General features: G+C 32.7%; 1 protein-coding gene across 2 annotated transcripts in view; it reads left to right on the top strand.

Moving 5' to 3' along the window:
• Window positions 1-15,892, top strand: part of js (jiangshi) — a 106,664-nt gene that overhangs the window by 36,968 nt on the left and 53,804 nt on the right. For both annotated transcript variants that reach the window (XM_089637095.1, XM_089637096.1), the window contains exon 2: window positions 4,231-4,404. In XM_089637095.1, coding sequence (XP_089493221.1) covers window positions 4,330-4,404 — 75 coding nt within the window. In that variant the 5' untranslated portion in view covers window positions 4,231-4,329. The remainder of the gene's footprint in view (window positions 1-4,230; window positions 4,405-15,892) is intronic.

Raw genomic sequence — 15,892 nt, 5'->3', positions numbered from 1 at the left:
GAATGCAAGGGGGGCGTCCACCCTGTCTACTGTCATCAGCAGAAACTTTCAAACTGCAGAATAGATCAGTTGTCCATGGCTCTGAACATATCTCACTCTTGTATCGTTGTATTTTAAATAACAGTTTGATTTTGAAATTTATTGATCACAAGTAGATAGTGCATAGATGGGTCATAAAATCTACCTGAAAATGCAAAATTAAAAGTATCTCAGAATTTCAGAAAATAATCTATCTTTAAATTATTAAAATTCATATTTGGGTTACAATCATTAAATAATTGAGAGGTGTAATACATATTGATACTTTGGCTACTTTTTAAAGTTATTTTCAAGATCATTTATCGTATAAACCCAAATTTATTATGAAAGCGAAAAATCATTAAACTATAATAAATATTTTTAAATAAATTCGTAAAAAAGAAGTTTTTTTAATATAATACATCTATTTGTATTAAGATAGTGTATTTAAAAAAAAAAATTAACTCTGAGGATTGAACTTTCCTCCCCAGGAACTGGAGTCAACCGAGCTATAATAACTGAGCCAAATTCCGATTGGGTAGGACCGATATTTTTTGGTGTATTAACTTATTGTGTATTAATTATATTAAATGTCATCCAATTTCAGAGAAATACGTGTATGTCCGAATGTGTGTACATGATTGATAGAATGCATTGTCATCGACAACGAGTCTATCTGCCGACTGTCAGCTTGATCGGACATCGGGAAGTCAAATACCAATATATGTATTAAAAAATAACCTGTGTAATTAGATATTATGTCCTTTATAGTTAAAAGTAATGACGCTTTGTAATTCATAGAATACGTATATATCTTTCATATTAATGACTTCCATGCCACTGAGAGTTTCATGTTAAAATCAATTTTTATTACACGCTTTGATAATTCTGCACCAGAACAGGGTATCAAGTCTCCAATTCGTGCCGCTCGCAATCGCCGTCGAAAGTACATACATTGGTCGACGTTCTTATTTTTGAGTAAAAAATAAGTGCCAAATGTCAAAAGTCGTTCCACTCGAACAACGAGTGGGTCGAACCACTCGTTGTTCGAGTGGAATGACTTCGTCAAGAATCGAGGCCCAGCTCGTTTCTACGATTTGTCCTTGTGTTCAACAGCTGGGCTATCGAATGACTTGATGTCCTCTGCATTTTATCCATATTTTCTTCAAAAAGATCCTGCACACAGCATCCTTAAAGATGAAGTAGGACTTTTACAATTTTATCATTACTTAATACCTATCATCTATGGGTACAGTAACAGAAATAAATGTATTAACTGTTACTGTTGCTTAAGATCAATAACATCTTAATAATAAATTTAAAAGCACATAAATGTAGATGTATCTAATGAACACATCGTAAATACGCAAAAACTTACCTGGCGGCTTAAAAGCCATTAAAACAATAAATTATGATTACACATTTAATTACTGCGCCATTTCTTCAATTTATTTTAAGCCGAGAAATGCGTTTTGTAATAATAATTTGTCACAATCACAAAAGTACTTAGTACCTACCTACATAGTTGTAATATTAAAAACAAACAAAAATCTTATAATACACCCTAAAAATGATAATCAAATAATACTAGTAATAGGTAGGTACCTCAAAAAACTCAAAATACAAGTTAGTTATCCGATCGTTTTCCGACCACAATTATAGTTGCTAAAAGCTCTAAGGGCACACCAGCTGCAAGGATAAAGTCCTTCAACATCCGATATAACCCGTATTCCTGTAATCCTGAGTGTATTATCGTAACGTCGGAACACGTGTTCCCAGAAATCATAATATTTTTGCATTTCGTCATTATAATATATTAATATGATAAAAGCAGGTGCGTGAACACGTGTTCCGATATTTTCGGAAAGTACTAAAATTGTATTAGGAAAAGGCCTACTATCCCGTTTTTAATAAATCTGCAATACTATGTTTTTCTCCGCGTAGCAGTCCAGCGCCAATCTCCACATAAACCGTACAAATAGCGCCAGTTAGAATCGTTGCTTGAAATGGCGTTAATCGTGTTTAGTGACCTGGCCTGAATAGCCAGGAACATCCTTCCTCCGCCCCATTTCCATCTCCATCCTACCACCATTCCTTTTAGCCTTACAACATACCCCAATTGAATATGCCATAGTCCCAATAGCATCGCTTGTGATTCTTCTGTGGTATTAACATTAAAAAAAAAACATGTCTTCAAAGTTAACTGTACTATTTTGTGCGTTGCTACTGTTAATATTTGCACCACAAAAAAATGTAATAAAAATGTTATTTTGTTAGTTCCTCTTCTTGCCACCTTCTCTGATAAGTTTTAAATCTTTCTTAGGCCACAACTGATTTTCATTACATGAATATGATATTTAATTGAACAACTATCGACATCGTATCATTTTAATTACCGCTTACTTGGTTGTACGAAGCAAAATACTTAATTGGTTGGATGATGTATAATGGATACATTTCCCTTTCGGACCAAACAATGGAAATAATGACTTTTCGTGGTGCAATATTACTTTCATGTGCACTTTGTACATTTTCCTTTCACAATGTATATTGATCGGTGAATTGTTTCTTTTCGGAGTCAACATACGTGTCATTAAGCTAATTATTAAGGAAATCTAATATCATTTGTTTCCGTAACGTTTGCATCACAACTGCAAGTGAAGCTTGTCTAATTTATGTAGCATCTGTTTTGTTAAACGCCACCCCAAGTACATATTTAAGTGTTTAAGATGCCAGCGCAGTATCGATAAATGTATGAATACACATTTGAATTTTGATATGGTTTATTTTTTTAATAAATATTTTAGCCTTACGGATTGTGAAGATTAATGAAGTATGGACAATCGTTCATTATTTGACTGTTATTTAAAACCCAAGAAACATGCGACAAAATTACCGAACAAGGCGAACACAGAGAGGAAGTATGCGTCTTTAGCGGAGTGACACTCTGATCCATAAATAAACCACTCACTTCGGGCTTTTTGAATGAAACAAATTGGAACTAAAAAACCATAGATATGCCAATATATAGACAGTAAAATTTTCATTCGGAGCCTACTTATAATACTAGTCTGTGGAATAAACTTTCAGAGTTTTTCATTGGTGGATATAGTTAGGCAATCATGTGACATCACAATATTTCGGTTATAAATTCCAAAATCCGCCGCAATAGTTTGTGGGATCTTTTCGGTGTAGCCAAATAGTGGACCTTGCCAGAAACTAAAAATTATTTTCTCGAGCCGTTCCTACAATATGAATAACGTTCAAAGGTCCTAACTGCTCCTTATTCTCTAAAGCCAGTGGGACTACGGAATGAAAATTGGGATACGTTGTGATATTGAAAGAAGTGCGGAAGGGATAGAGATGTTAAATAGGAAGATTGGGAAGTTCCTGATTTTTCAGATCTGTTCACCAACCAGGCCAATTTTGAATCAACCAAGGCGTTACTGAGAGTATATTATATATTTTTTAAGAAAACCAATAATCTCGGGTTACGAATAACCTGACCATATTTGAAAAACTCTTACTATCATCATTATCAGTGGAAAATGATGCTTGGGCAGTGTGATGGAGGACTGCCTGGGAACCCGACGCGTTTGTCAGTTTAGCCACAAACCGGTTTCGTTGTGGAAACAGTTGCAGGAAAGTTTTCCTGGATTATTATTAGATTCGCATCAACTCACTTGCGTAATATATTTTTTTTTTAAAGAAAGACAAACATTCCCGGGTTACGAATAATCAAAAAATATATTTTTTACCTACCTTACTACTACCTACTACCTACTACCTCCACAGTAAGCGGAAAATGTTGCTTGTGTAATATTATTATGTTAAGGTAGTAAATATTTTGTTTCTAAATAAATTTAGATTTTCAAGAATTATTTTTGGGGTATTATGCCGTGTTGCGCTACCTTCTTTTTTAGCTACTTTTAAATTTTTTTTTTACGATGTTTGGTCATGGACATTGTTATTCTGTCTGAAACGTTGGCTGAAGAAGGAGGTAGCGCAACACGGCATAATACCCCAAAAATAAAACACTTTAATTAATTCTTATCGTTCTATAGTTTTTCAAACGAGCAAATTAAAATGATTGAATAATGTAACAAAGAAGAAAATAGATTTCTCCGGCTTACCGTACAAGTGTGTAAAAATGTTGAATGTTTCCTAATAATGTGTCCATGTCATATAAATAATGTATTATCTTCATTACAGAAATGTTAATGTGCAACGCTTTCTCGGAATTTTAGCATCATATAAAAGTGATTAAAGAAAAAAGTGATTTTAGTGACATAGTTAAGTGTTTTCCTAAATATGGCGGTGCCGTCGAAAATGACTTTTTTAGTTGCAATCTTTGCTGCCTTCTTCGCTGCTGTAATCTCCATACAGGTGAGTTTTATTTTCTTTTCAATTACATGTTAATCAAACTATGTTTATTTCGGTAACCGTGTAAAAAAACAACAACAAAAACAGAACGTGATAACATAATAACTTAGATTACCTACGTTAGGTTAGTCTATAGTTTGATTATTAGTTTTTAGGAAACTCGCGGTATTTTAATCAACTTTTACTCATTGTTCTTGTTTGGTTAGTCTTCTCTTTCTATAACTTTGGCTCGTCCGACTGCCAATCAAGCGTCATCTGATCTATTTATATAAACACTCCTCGATACACTGAGGCGACAGCCGGATGGCTGCCGCTGACTCAGCACGCACCAATGAAAAATATACACGATAATTTACAGGGTTTTCCAATAAGAAGTGTTATTTTGAATAGCCCGCTATTTCGGTACATGTTACTTTTGAAGCTGTTATTTTTTGACATTTGACAAGTAGAAACTACGTTATTAATAAAAATGAAACAATACACGCTTCAACAATGCATTGAAATTATAAAAATTCACTTGAGTGAATCAAATGCAAATCATCTTGAGTGACGAGGCCCATTTCCACCTCGGTGGCTTCGTCAACAAGCAAAATTGTCGCATCTGGGGCTCGGAAAACCCAAGAATTATTGTTGAAAAGCCTTTTTATTCTCAACGTGTGACTGTTTGGTGCGGTTTATGGTCCGGCGGAGACATTGGACCTTATTTTGTCGAAAATGAGGCTGGAGCAACAGTTACGGTGAATGGATTGCGCTATCGAGAGATGATTAATGATTTTTTATGGCCGGAATTGGATGGTATTGATCTGGACAACATTTAATTTCAAAAAGACGCGCGCTACGTACCACACAAGCAACGAAACCATTGATCTTTTACGATTGAATATCAAAATAACACCTCTCATTGGAAAATCCTGTATAAGTATTTCTAAATCTTTGACTCGCTATCTTATACCTCGTTATCATTTATTTAAATTTGTTTATTATATTTGAAAATGAACAGTTTACAATAATTATAAAGTATAATGAATGTAAAAAATAATCATTAATAGGTTTTCACTCAAGAATCTTAATTGACGTTGACGGTATCCGTGGTTGAGGGGTAAGGCTCTTGACCTGCAATACGAAGGTCGCGGGTTCAACTCCAGGCGAGCACAAGTAAATTTTATGTGAAGAATTTGTGTTACTTCACAAACTATTCATTTAAATTATATCTAGTTTACTTGCTGCACGTTCCATAGTGGAAGATACTTTCAGTATCGCCATGGTGTAAAACTACCATTCAGATTCGAAACGTTGCTTGAAATGGCTTTAACCGTGTTTAGTGATCAGATCTTTACAGCCCGATATTCCCCCATGCCATTGTTTGGACATAGCAGTTTGGACTCTGTGCGGTATTTCCATAAAAATAAAAATAATTTAGAGATTCTTACTTTTGTACTTGATAGAACTTTATGTAATATTTTGTTTGATTTAGAAAACACCGATATCAAATAAGTATCTTTGAAATTACATTTTGTATTACAGAAAGGTTTGTTTTAAACATATATTTTTCCTGTTTTTTTGTCACGTTTGCTCCAAAACACATCCTTACACATTAATAAATCAATAATATTCATTATCATGAGCAATAATTATTAGCCTGAAACACAAATATAAATTAAAAAAATCTTCCGAGAAAAAATAAATGCCGCCGACGAGATTGCCGGTCAGGTGCACGGAACCACTGTGCTATGTCAGCTTATTTTTAACGGCCAAATAATTCAATAAAAACTAGTAATTCATTAAAATAATATTGCTTTTTTAGTTTTTTTCTCCTGAAAACAACCAACTTTATGTTATTAGAAAGGTATTGTTTATTATTTAATTTCTGACTAGGTGGCGTCGGGTTCAATTCCCGTCGGCGGCATATTTTTACTGGGGAGATTTTTTTTAAAATTTATATTTGTGATTCAGGCAAATAATTATTAAATTATTAAAAACCCTGAAGAAGTGAGCGTTGCTCATGAAACATGTTGGTAATAAACAATAAAAGTGGTAAAAACGAAGTATTTTATTAATTTCAAATAATTATTTGTTATCCTTTGTGCTTTCCATAAAACCTTGTTTTGTTATGTAAACATATGTTTATATTTCGTCGCTCTAGTTCGTTTTTGTCCAACAGACCATTTTTGGCGATGTTGAGTTTAGTATGCAGTTGTTCTCCGAAAGCATTTATTTATACGCTACACGTGAAAAAAAAAAATATTTTTAGTGTATTTTCAAGACGCAGTTTGTCTTAAGTCCACCAAAATTTTATCAATATTCCAAGCTTGTTTATTCAACACTTTGTCCTACATTCAAATTAAAAACGTGTTTTCTGCTTAATTTTAAACATTTGTACAAATTTTACTTAAAAATAATAATTTCACTACTTTAAATCATTTTAGTAAACTTAATAACAATAATATTCACCCAGCGGGGATTTTTACTTTTTTTTTTTTACTTGCACGTGCTTTTATTTAAATCTGTTTGTGTAAAGATGAACGACTCCCTCGATATAATGTATCAGATTTATATTTAGTTCCGTATCAATTTCAAACGAGACCTTTAACATAAATACCATATCGCCTTATTCTAATTTATGACCCTGTATTATCATTGTAACTCTTAGACTTGCTCCCAAAGACCTATAATTTTAATATAATTAATGCCAATTCCTTTTGCAAATAAAGACGTCAAGTTGTGCATACATTCTGTTGTTATTTTCAATGATGGACAATCAATTTTATTGGTAACCTTTGTTTAGCATGTAGCGCTATGGGCGGAATCAATTAGCAGTATTTTTTTTCATTTCAAAGCACAAGTTTAATAAGAAAATAGTTTAACTACCTACCAAATTATGTCCTGGAGTAGATTTAAACAATTGGGAAAATTTTAATTGACTCCCAAATTAATTTTTGACACTGGATACATTCACAGCTTCATAGCTTATGTCGGAATAGTGTTGTGAGCTGAAAATAGTTGCGTTGACCTTAAAATACTTTGCGAACGTTGTAGCTCACTGTTCACAAACCTTAAAGAAAGTAGAAAAACTGAAAATTATTGTAGTTTTTGGTTTAAATATATCTCTAACCGAAACAGTATAAAACAAAGTCACTATCGACTTCTGTTCCTTTTGTGTGCTTAGTTCTTCTAAACTATGTAACGGATTTTGATAGGGTTTTCACTATCATTTAGAGAATGTCTTCCGGAAGGTTTATATATATAATACGTGGATGTTATATTTATCGAAAGTAGAGAAAAGTCTAGCAACGCTACTGTTATTATCAAATAAATATGCACACTGTAGGAAGGTATTCCCTCCTTGGTTAAATTGAAATCATGACATTGTAATTCAGATTCTTCTATTGCACTTCCTCCTTCTTAATACAACGTTTCGGACAGCGTTACAGGTTCCATCATCAGGGCAGATGCGCAATAGCGAAGATGTGTAAAACTGATATTACACATCTACCAGATGATGGATGCTGTGACGCTGTAAAAGTTGACTGAAGAATGAGGCATTACAAAAATAAATCATGATTATGATTTTTACGCCGAAAATCTCAAACCATAAGAGTTCATATGAATATATAATTTTATTTAAATAAAAATAAAATTACTGTTCTGAGCGAAATGCCACATTCAGATAATAATTATTATTATTTAAGCAATATGAATAATAACTTATTTTTAAAACAATATCATTTAGAAAGACAAATAGAAAAGAAAAAGATATTTGTTTGCGACCGAGAATCTCGTAATCTCCCAAATCAAATAGAAAATTTATTATCCATAGCCTGACGTTTAAGGTTAAACGCAACGCTCGTTGTATTCTACGTATTCACAGATGGCGTTAATTAATTAATTTTGTTTAAATACGCTTTTGCAAGGTATTGCTTTACAATATTGAGACAAATCATTTGTTTGCGCCCGTATATACGCAATATGAATATGAATCAATAGTTTTGTTGGTTTAAAGATTTAATTCTTTCGAGAAAGGCACACAAATACAATATTTTACCGATGATTCAATCCAATATTGTATTTGTATGCCTTTCTCGATAGAATTGAGTTTTTATATGGACAAAACTATTTATTCATATTCATATTGCGTATATGAGGGCACAAACAAATAATTTGTCTTAATACTGTAAAGCAATACCTTGCAAAAGCGTATTTAAACAAAATTAATTAATTAACGCCATCTGTGAACACGTAGAATACAACGAGCGTTGCGTTTAACCTTAAAACACCCGTCTTACTTATTGAATTGGTATGCACCGGCTCAATCCGGCCTTAAGACAAAACAATACCCTAAAATAATGCCAGAATCTTAACGACGTAAGTGAAGCAGCCGTGCACAAAAATATGCTATGCACGGCCCTCGTGTACTAGATAGACCTGCAGTTGAATTTGCCCTATCAAAGTGGGTATCGTAACGACATAAGTGATGAAGTCAATATACATCGTATCCCGTATTAGACGGACCTTTGTGTTAGCGGGCTTAAAAAATTGATCTTTCCGTGGGGTTTATTTTAATTATTTCTGATGAACGTATTACTAAAATCTCAATTGTTTCTAGAGGGATCTCTAGGGAAGTTACTAATTCATTGCGTAGAAAAATAACATCTAGTTCTTACCGCTAATCCAATAGTTGAAAAACGTTTTATAAAGTTTTCAAACCGTTTTACATGAAATATTTTATTGGAACAGTCCTGTTTTTACTAGTCTTAAATATAAATAACTTACATCCGTAGGGATCCCTCTAGAAACATTTGAGATTTTAGTAATACGTTCATCAGAAATAAAATATTTCAATGTTTTTATTAATTTTATATAAACAGCTTTTTTTCAAGTTTTTCGCTTTTCCGACCTTACGCGCCGCGTTATATACGAGTATACACCGCTATTATAAGTACGGGGGCTAGAATGTAATGGAATGTAGGTACATTTTAATGGAAGCGACCGGTCTATAAATTGGTATAAATATTTAAATCTTTAATGCTCTATAACAACTTCTACAGAGCACGAGAACAATTTACTGCCAAAGGCACGACTTGATTCATTATTTGTTTGCGTAATCATCAAACTATTACTCACTTGAATAACCGCAAAGTAGTCTGGTACGAGAACACTAGCTAATCGTACATTAAAGCAAGAATTTACCAGTTATCGCCAGGGAGTAATAACTACTTCTCATGCACTTATTGATATATTTACAAACGTTATTTTCTTGCAAATTTAATTTAAAATGGTTTTATAAGGTGCCTGTTTATTAATTTCACTTCCAACAACACCGAACTTCGTGTTTAAATAATACGTTGTACAAGAAAGGAGCAATTTTTTTCAATTGTGATGGGAAGAAATAAAGTAGAGAAAAGTTGAGAAGTACTTGGCTATTCAAATGTGGTCTCTAAGGACGGGTTGTTTCGGAGAATTTGAACAATTCATCAAATTTCAACGTTAATTTCCGGGTTCTGTGAAAGTCCTATTCAAGTTCTGTTATTATATCATTGTAGGCTAGTTGCTTGACAAAACTGAAATAAAAACAGAATTTGAAAAAATCTTTCACAGAACTTGAAAAATCTTTCACAGAACTTGAAAATGAACGTTGCAATTTGATGAATTGTTCAAATTCTCCGAAACAACCCGTCCTAAATATAACTGGAGCCATTTAAAGCAATTTTTCTGTCCTTAATTGCGAGCTTCACAAAAAAGATAATGGGATGTTCCACTCTGAAAAGGGGTGAAAATATGATACAGGGTGTCCAGGGGGGAAGGTGCACAAACTACGGTGACTCTACATGATGGTAGAATTGAAAAAAAAACACTTTATCGAAATTCCTTCCAGCACCATTTTTTTCCATAAAATCAATGTTTGTACCTGAAAATTACCTTAAAACGTTGAAATTTCGAAAAAACGCCTATTTCTTTTTTATTTGTAATACCATGTAGAATCACCTCCTGTAGTTTGAGCACGTTACCCCCGGACAGACTATAAAGTATAAAATTCAATTATATTACCCTCCACAAATGAATCCATGATTTCTGGGTTCTGAGCCTGGGAGCTTACTTCTAAGAATAACTTAAACGATTGAAACCATGATTTTAAAGCCCGCCTGCTGATCACAACAGCTTTCAATCATTTACAGTTAAAAATACTGGTAATATTGAATCTAAATGCAAAATAGCTTTAATTTTGAAAAAAAATACCTTTAAAAATTGACATCGTTAAGGGTTTGTCAGAAAGAAAAATGATAAAATTAGATAGATTTTCACTTATGTATTCTTACTCGATAAGTTAATGTCTGAAACCAATTAATTGTGCTTACATAAATCGGTTTTCCATTCAAAATTGTGCAAAACTGCAACTGGTTTCGTGAAAGTGTGTATTTACTCAAGTATAAACACTTTTATATTAAAAAAACCCATGACCAATTCATTAAACACAATTAAAAGACAATTAATGTAAGTTCATTCAGCGAATTGAATGCAATATCATGTTAGAATAATCGTTTTTCAAAAAACATCTAAGAAAATAGACAAATGACACGCGCTTTACCACTTAATGATAATAATAATCGTTCAAATGTTTTCCGTTAATTTGACGTAATAATTATTTTAACAGCCTTATTTCAAATACGTTTTTTATTGTTATCAAAACCACTCTTATTCTTTCATTGTAATGTGATATTATTATTGTTTCATATTACACGACTCTCTCAATGTAATTATGAAGAAACAAGGAAGGCATTAAATATTATACAATAACCGAACGTAAATTATTTCATGGTATAAAAAGTATATTAAACAAAAAAGTACCAATTTATGTGACTATTATTAGATAGGATCAGAGTGTAAATCATTCCTACTTCCTAAATTTCCGGTACATAATGAAACTAACAATGACTTGGCGACGAATTTAATTTGTATTTTATGCTTATTATTTCCAAGTCCATTTATAACGTATTACAGTGTCTAAAAAAGTCAGACAATTATTTAAAAAAAGATTATTTTTCAATGTGTCTACTGGAATTTCACTTATGTCTTCGGAAATCAATTGATGCAAATCTTGGAAGCGTAAACTATCTCACTTCCCATTACCCGATTGAGCTGAAACTCGGCAGATTGACTCGTTGTCGATGACAATGCATTACATCAAAAATTTACTTTTACGATTTTTTTCTGAAATCGGATGACATTAAAGCAGTTAAAACACATTAAAAAAATTAAAGAATAATTTGAAGTTTTAAAATAGATGTATTATATTTGAAAAAATTTCCACTTATTTTGAATAAAAGGTATGCCTTTAAAGATAAATATGACCGTTAATATTTTCCGATATTTGAATCAGAAATCAATAATGGCGTGGTTAATAAAAAAATATAAATTTATCGTATACTTGTAATTGGTTTCATCAAAGTTTGATAATACCTTCAGAAAGCAGAAATTGTTTGTAACTGTTTTTATAAATTGAATAATAAAATTATATTTAAAAGAAAATCTTTTATTTTTTTTATATATATACACATATAAATATATTAAAGAATCTTAAAGAGAGGGTCTGTTTGTGGCAGGCTGGAGAGCGGGGGCTTTGTTTAATTTTTAAACAAATTTACAGTTTTTTCAGAAATTGATGAAATTTTGCACACTTGACGATCAAGACTTCAAAATACAAGAAAGGTGAATCATTTTCCAACTTGTTAAAGCAGAATTTTGATGCGTCTTGTTGAAATTTTACAAACTTGACCTTCAAAATAAAAGGAAGGTCACTCTCTACGTCTGATTTTTTTTTACTGTGGCAAAATCGAGGACTGCAGCTAGTTTTTGTTATGTAAAAAAAGATGCACAAACGTATCATTGAAAAGTTGTACATTTTTGACAAACAGCGTAAAATTTTTCTAAAACCAAGTATTCGATTACAAAGATAAACGCTTGCAACCACATTTTTTTATTCCTACAAGTAACTAATTTGTATGAAGGCTTGTCAAAGATCATACACAAAAATTACCAACATTTTCTCATCGTGATTGCCTTCAGTAGAGATCCAATATAAACAATTAACTTTCATTCTCATTCTCCGCCCACAAATCGAAAATTTCCCATAAAAAGTCGTCTATAAGTCGCAACAACTTTTTGACAAATTATTGAGAAAGACAGCCTTGAAAAAATAAGAAAACTTCACACTAATCTCAGTGCCAATAAATTCTTTCTTCGAGGGATACGACCATAGAATGAAGATTTGCATCATCTTAATACGTTTTTTCGCATTAATTCGTACCGAGTGACTTGTTGCATTTATGAAGCAATGAAGGAAAAAAAATGTTGGTGTATGTATAATCGATTAGTCTATAAAAACGTGTACTTCGATCGGTGGCGACATTTCCTTCAATCGATAGATGACGTAAATGCATTCATAACAATGTTAAAAATCTCTGATCTTTCGATCTGAGTACGAACTACGTAAGTGCTTCGAAGAAATTTTTAATCAGTGTAGTTATCAGATATTGAGCTATTTAGGTAATAATAATAATAATAATAATAGCATCCCTTGAAAACTAGGTTTCATTTTTAGATCTCGCGCGTTGATGTTTTTATGGTATTGAGCAGTCTTTCTCAAAGTGGGGAATAACGCCCTCTTGTGGGCGCTAGAGGCTTTCAGGGGGGCACTAAAAGGCTCAAAAAAAATTAAGGAGCATTAAGGAAATCTGAAAAGGCGACGGTAAACGAATTCTATCTTTAAAATCTAGATGATTTAAATAATACATTTTTTATAACAAAACTGGGTTTTGCCACTTTTTAGTTAGTTTTAAATTAAGTAAAACACGAGAGATGCTGTTTGAGAAAGACTTTTTGACTTCTCCAGTCGGACTCTCTCGACCTTTCGCCTTGCACCTCAGTGGGAGGGATGGATTCATACGTCCGTCACTCCTGGATACCTTTTTTCCTTTTCAGTACTTCCTATCTTTCCTTTCCGTAAAAAGACACCCCACACAGCATTCCCAAAGATGACACAGGCCCTGGGGGAGTTTTTTTTTATCAAAGCCAAATAATATTATTTAAATTTAAATAAACAGAGTATTTAGAAAAAAGAATTTAAATAAATAAGTGTCAAGGGTAATTAACATAATACGTTACTTCAACTACATTTAGGTAGCTAATGAACGGTATGTAATAACGTTTGTTATTCCCATTGAGGTCTTCTAATTACCACTCAAGCTATTTCTTATTTACTGTGATTTCAGTATTGAACGTAATAATGATTTAATCGTTTGTTCATCGATAGAGTATTTGCACAACGTGCGTAATATCTGGGCTAACGCAATGCAGAACAGTGCATTATATATTATTATGCTATGTTTAACACCATTATATCGCGGCAATAATACATGGTTATTTAATTTGTGTTCAGAAATAGTCACTGGTGATCTATTTTTGTAGTGAGAACAAGGTACAATATTGTGAGAACATTCTTCAAACAATGTCATTTAATACCGACACAGAATGACACAAATGAAACACAATGAAAATCATACTTGAATATTTCACAGGATAATAATATATCAGCAGGTGCACACGGCATTTTGTACATATTATGAGCATTACGTTAATAAAATAAATTCCAAAGTGTTAACCTACACGGAGAAAAATTACTTCGTATGGTGGGGGGGGGGTCAGAGGGGGACATCTAGGTCTGCGAGCCATTCTAGGGCCTCAGGCGTCGCCTTGTGAACCTCATCAATCCAGCCGGGGAATGAATGGGGCGGGCATTCGTTGACCACATGTTCGGTGGTCTGCACCGCACCACATTCACACATCGCCGACTCTTTAAGGCCCCATCTGTGCATGATGTGGGCACAGCGGCTATGGTAGCACCTTAACCTATTGATAGCGGACCGTTTTGCGAGGCAATGAGAACCCATGCTGTCTCTCGGTGGGGTTTTGTATGAAATGGGCATTTCCCACGTTGGCCGTTTGCCACTCAAGTTTCCACTTATCTTCTGGGGTGAGAGGTAATCGGAGGAGCCTCTCTCCTTCCGCCCAGAAGGGCTTTCTTGACTTCAATGCAAATTTACCAAGTCGACATCATAATGCAAATTTATTAAGAATCTCTTCATCGTAATCCGGACTAAAATGGAATTGCAGGCCCTAAACGAATGAATTGATAGGTTTTCCTGCTAAAGTTTTAGTAAATTGCCAGTGTATCATCACAATGTCGGAACACAGATTATGTAACATAAAAATCTTATCGCATTTCGTCATTATATATTATCAACACGAACGCAGGTGTATGAACACGTATTCCGATATTATTACGAATTTAATAAAAGTTTGTCAGGAAACTGTCTGCAATCCCGTTTTTATACAGTTTGTCAATAATTTTAAGAGATTCTTAATTAATTATCATTTTTTTCGCTGTACCCGACGACCTAAACATTACGTGAAAAGGCATTCTTCGTGATATATGACCCGATCTGAATAGCCAGGCACTTTCCGACCCATTACCTTCCCATTTTATTCTCCACAACATACTTCAAACTGAAAATGCAGTAAACTCAGCGACTTCAAGCACATTTATGCTATAGGTACTCACATAAAACAAAAATAAATTAAAAAGACAAATTTAGACCTTAACTCCTCCAGCATTTTAGGGTCATATTTGACCGGGCGTCGATATTTTATTAAAAAAAATGTTTTTTTAGAATAACTTAATGAATAAAAGCTCAAATTTTTATATTTAATTATTGAAGATATTATTAGGGATTCCTAAAAAAAAATTTGAAACAGAAAAATTAGTAAAAGATACGGTCAATCTACGTAGGTACTTGAAGGTACTTATCGTGCCCCGGCAAGTCAAAATATTTATATATTTTTTTTCTATCATGCGGAAATACGTAATTTATTTGAAGTTAGAAACAAAAATAATAATTCTTTCCAGTTTGACTCAAATATTTATACTGGATGCCATTAATAAAATAATAAATACAACCAAAATGACTATTTCATATTTCGTTAGGTATTGTAACAAACGACTTAACTTTATTTTTTTTTATTTATTATATGAACGAGATAAAAGTGAAGTTACAGTTTTCTTACAAATTCCCCAAACAAAACGAATGTTTTTTCGAAATATCGAGTTCTCTTTATTTTTCTACTATTGGAATGAAAAAATATAGTTAGCGTTTTTGATAACATTTTTCACATTTGATATTAAAATGTTATTATTTATAAATAGTATTGATTATTTTAAATGCGTACATCGGAAAGATAATTTTTTTATAATTTCTAAAACAGTATTTTTTTACTGAAAATTCCAAAGTAAGATGTGTATAACGCATTTGAAATATACAGAAAACATTACAAAATGTACAAATGTGATGAAAATACTAAAGGTTAAACAAATGGAGGCAAAATGCTTCTCTTCAACATTATTTCTGTATATCTATGTAGTCCTATTGTCTTTGCTCAA

The sequence above is a fragment of the Hesperophylax consimilis genome, chromosome 11 (genome assembly GCF_061612785.1).
Source record: "Hesperophylax consimilis isolate HC1 chromosome 11, BYU_Hcon_1.0, whole genome shotgun sequence".
Taxonomy (NCBI): Eukaryota; Metazoa; Arthropoda; class Insecta; order Trichoptera; family Limnephilidae; genus Hesperophylax; species Hesperophylax consimilis.
Note: the sequence above shows the minus strand (reverse complement) of the source record. Positions and strands in the feature narration are given on the sequence as shown.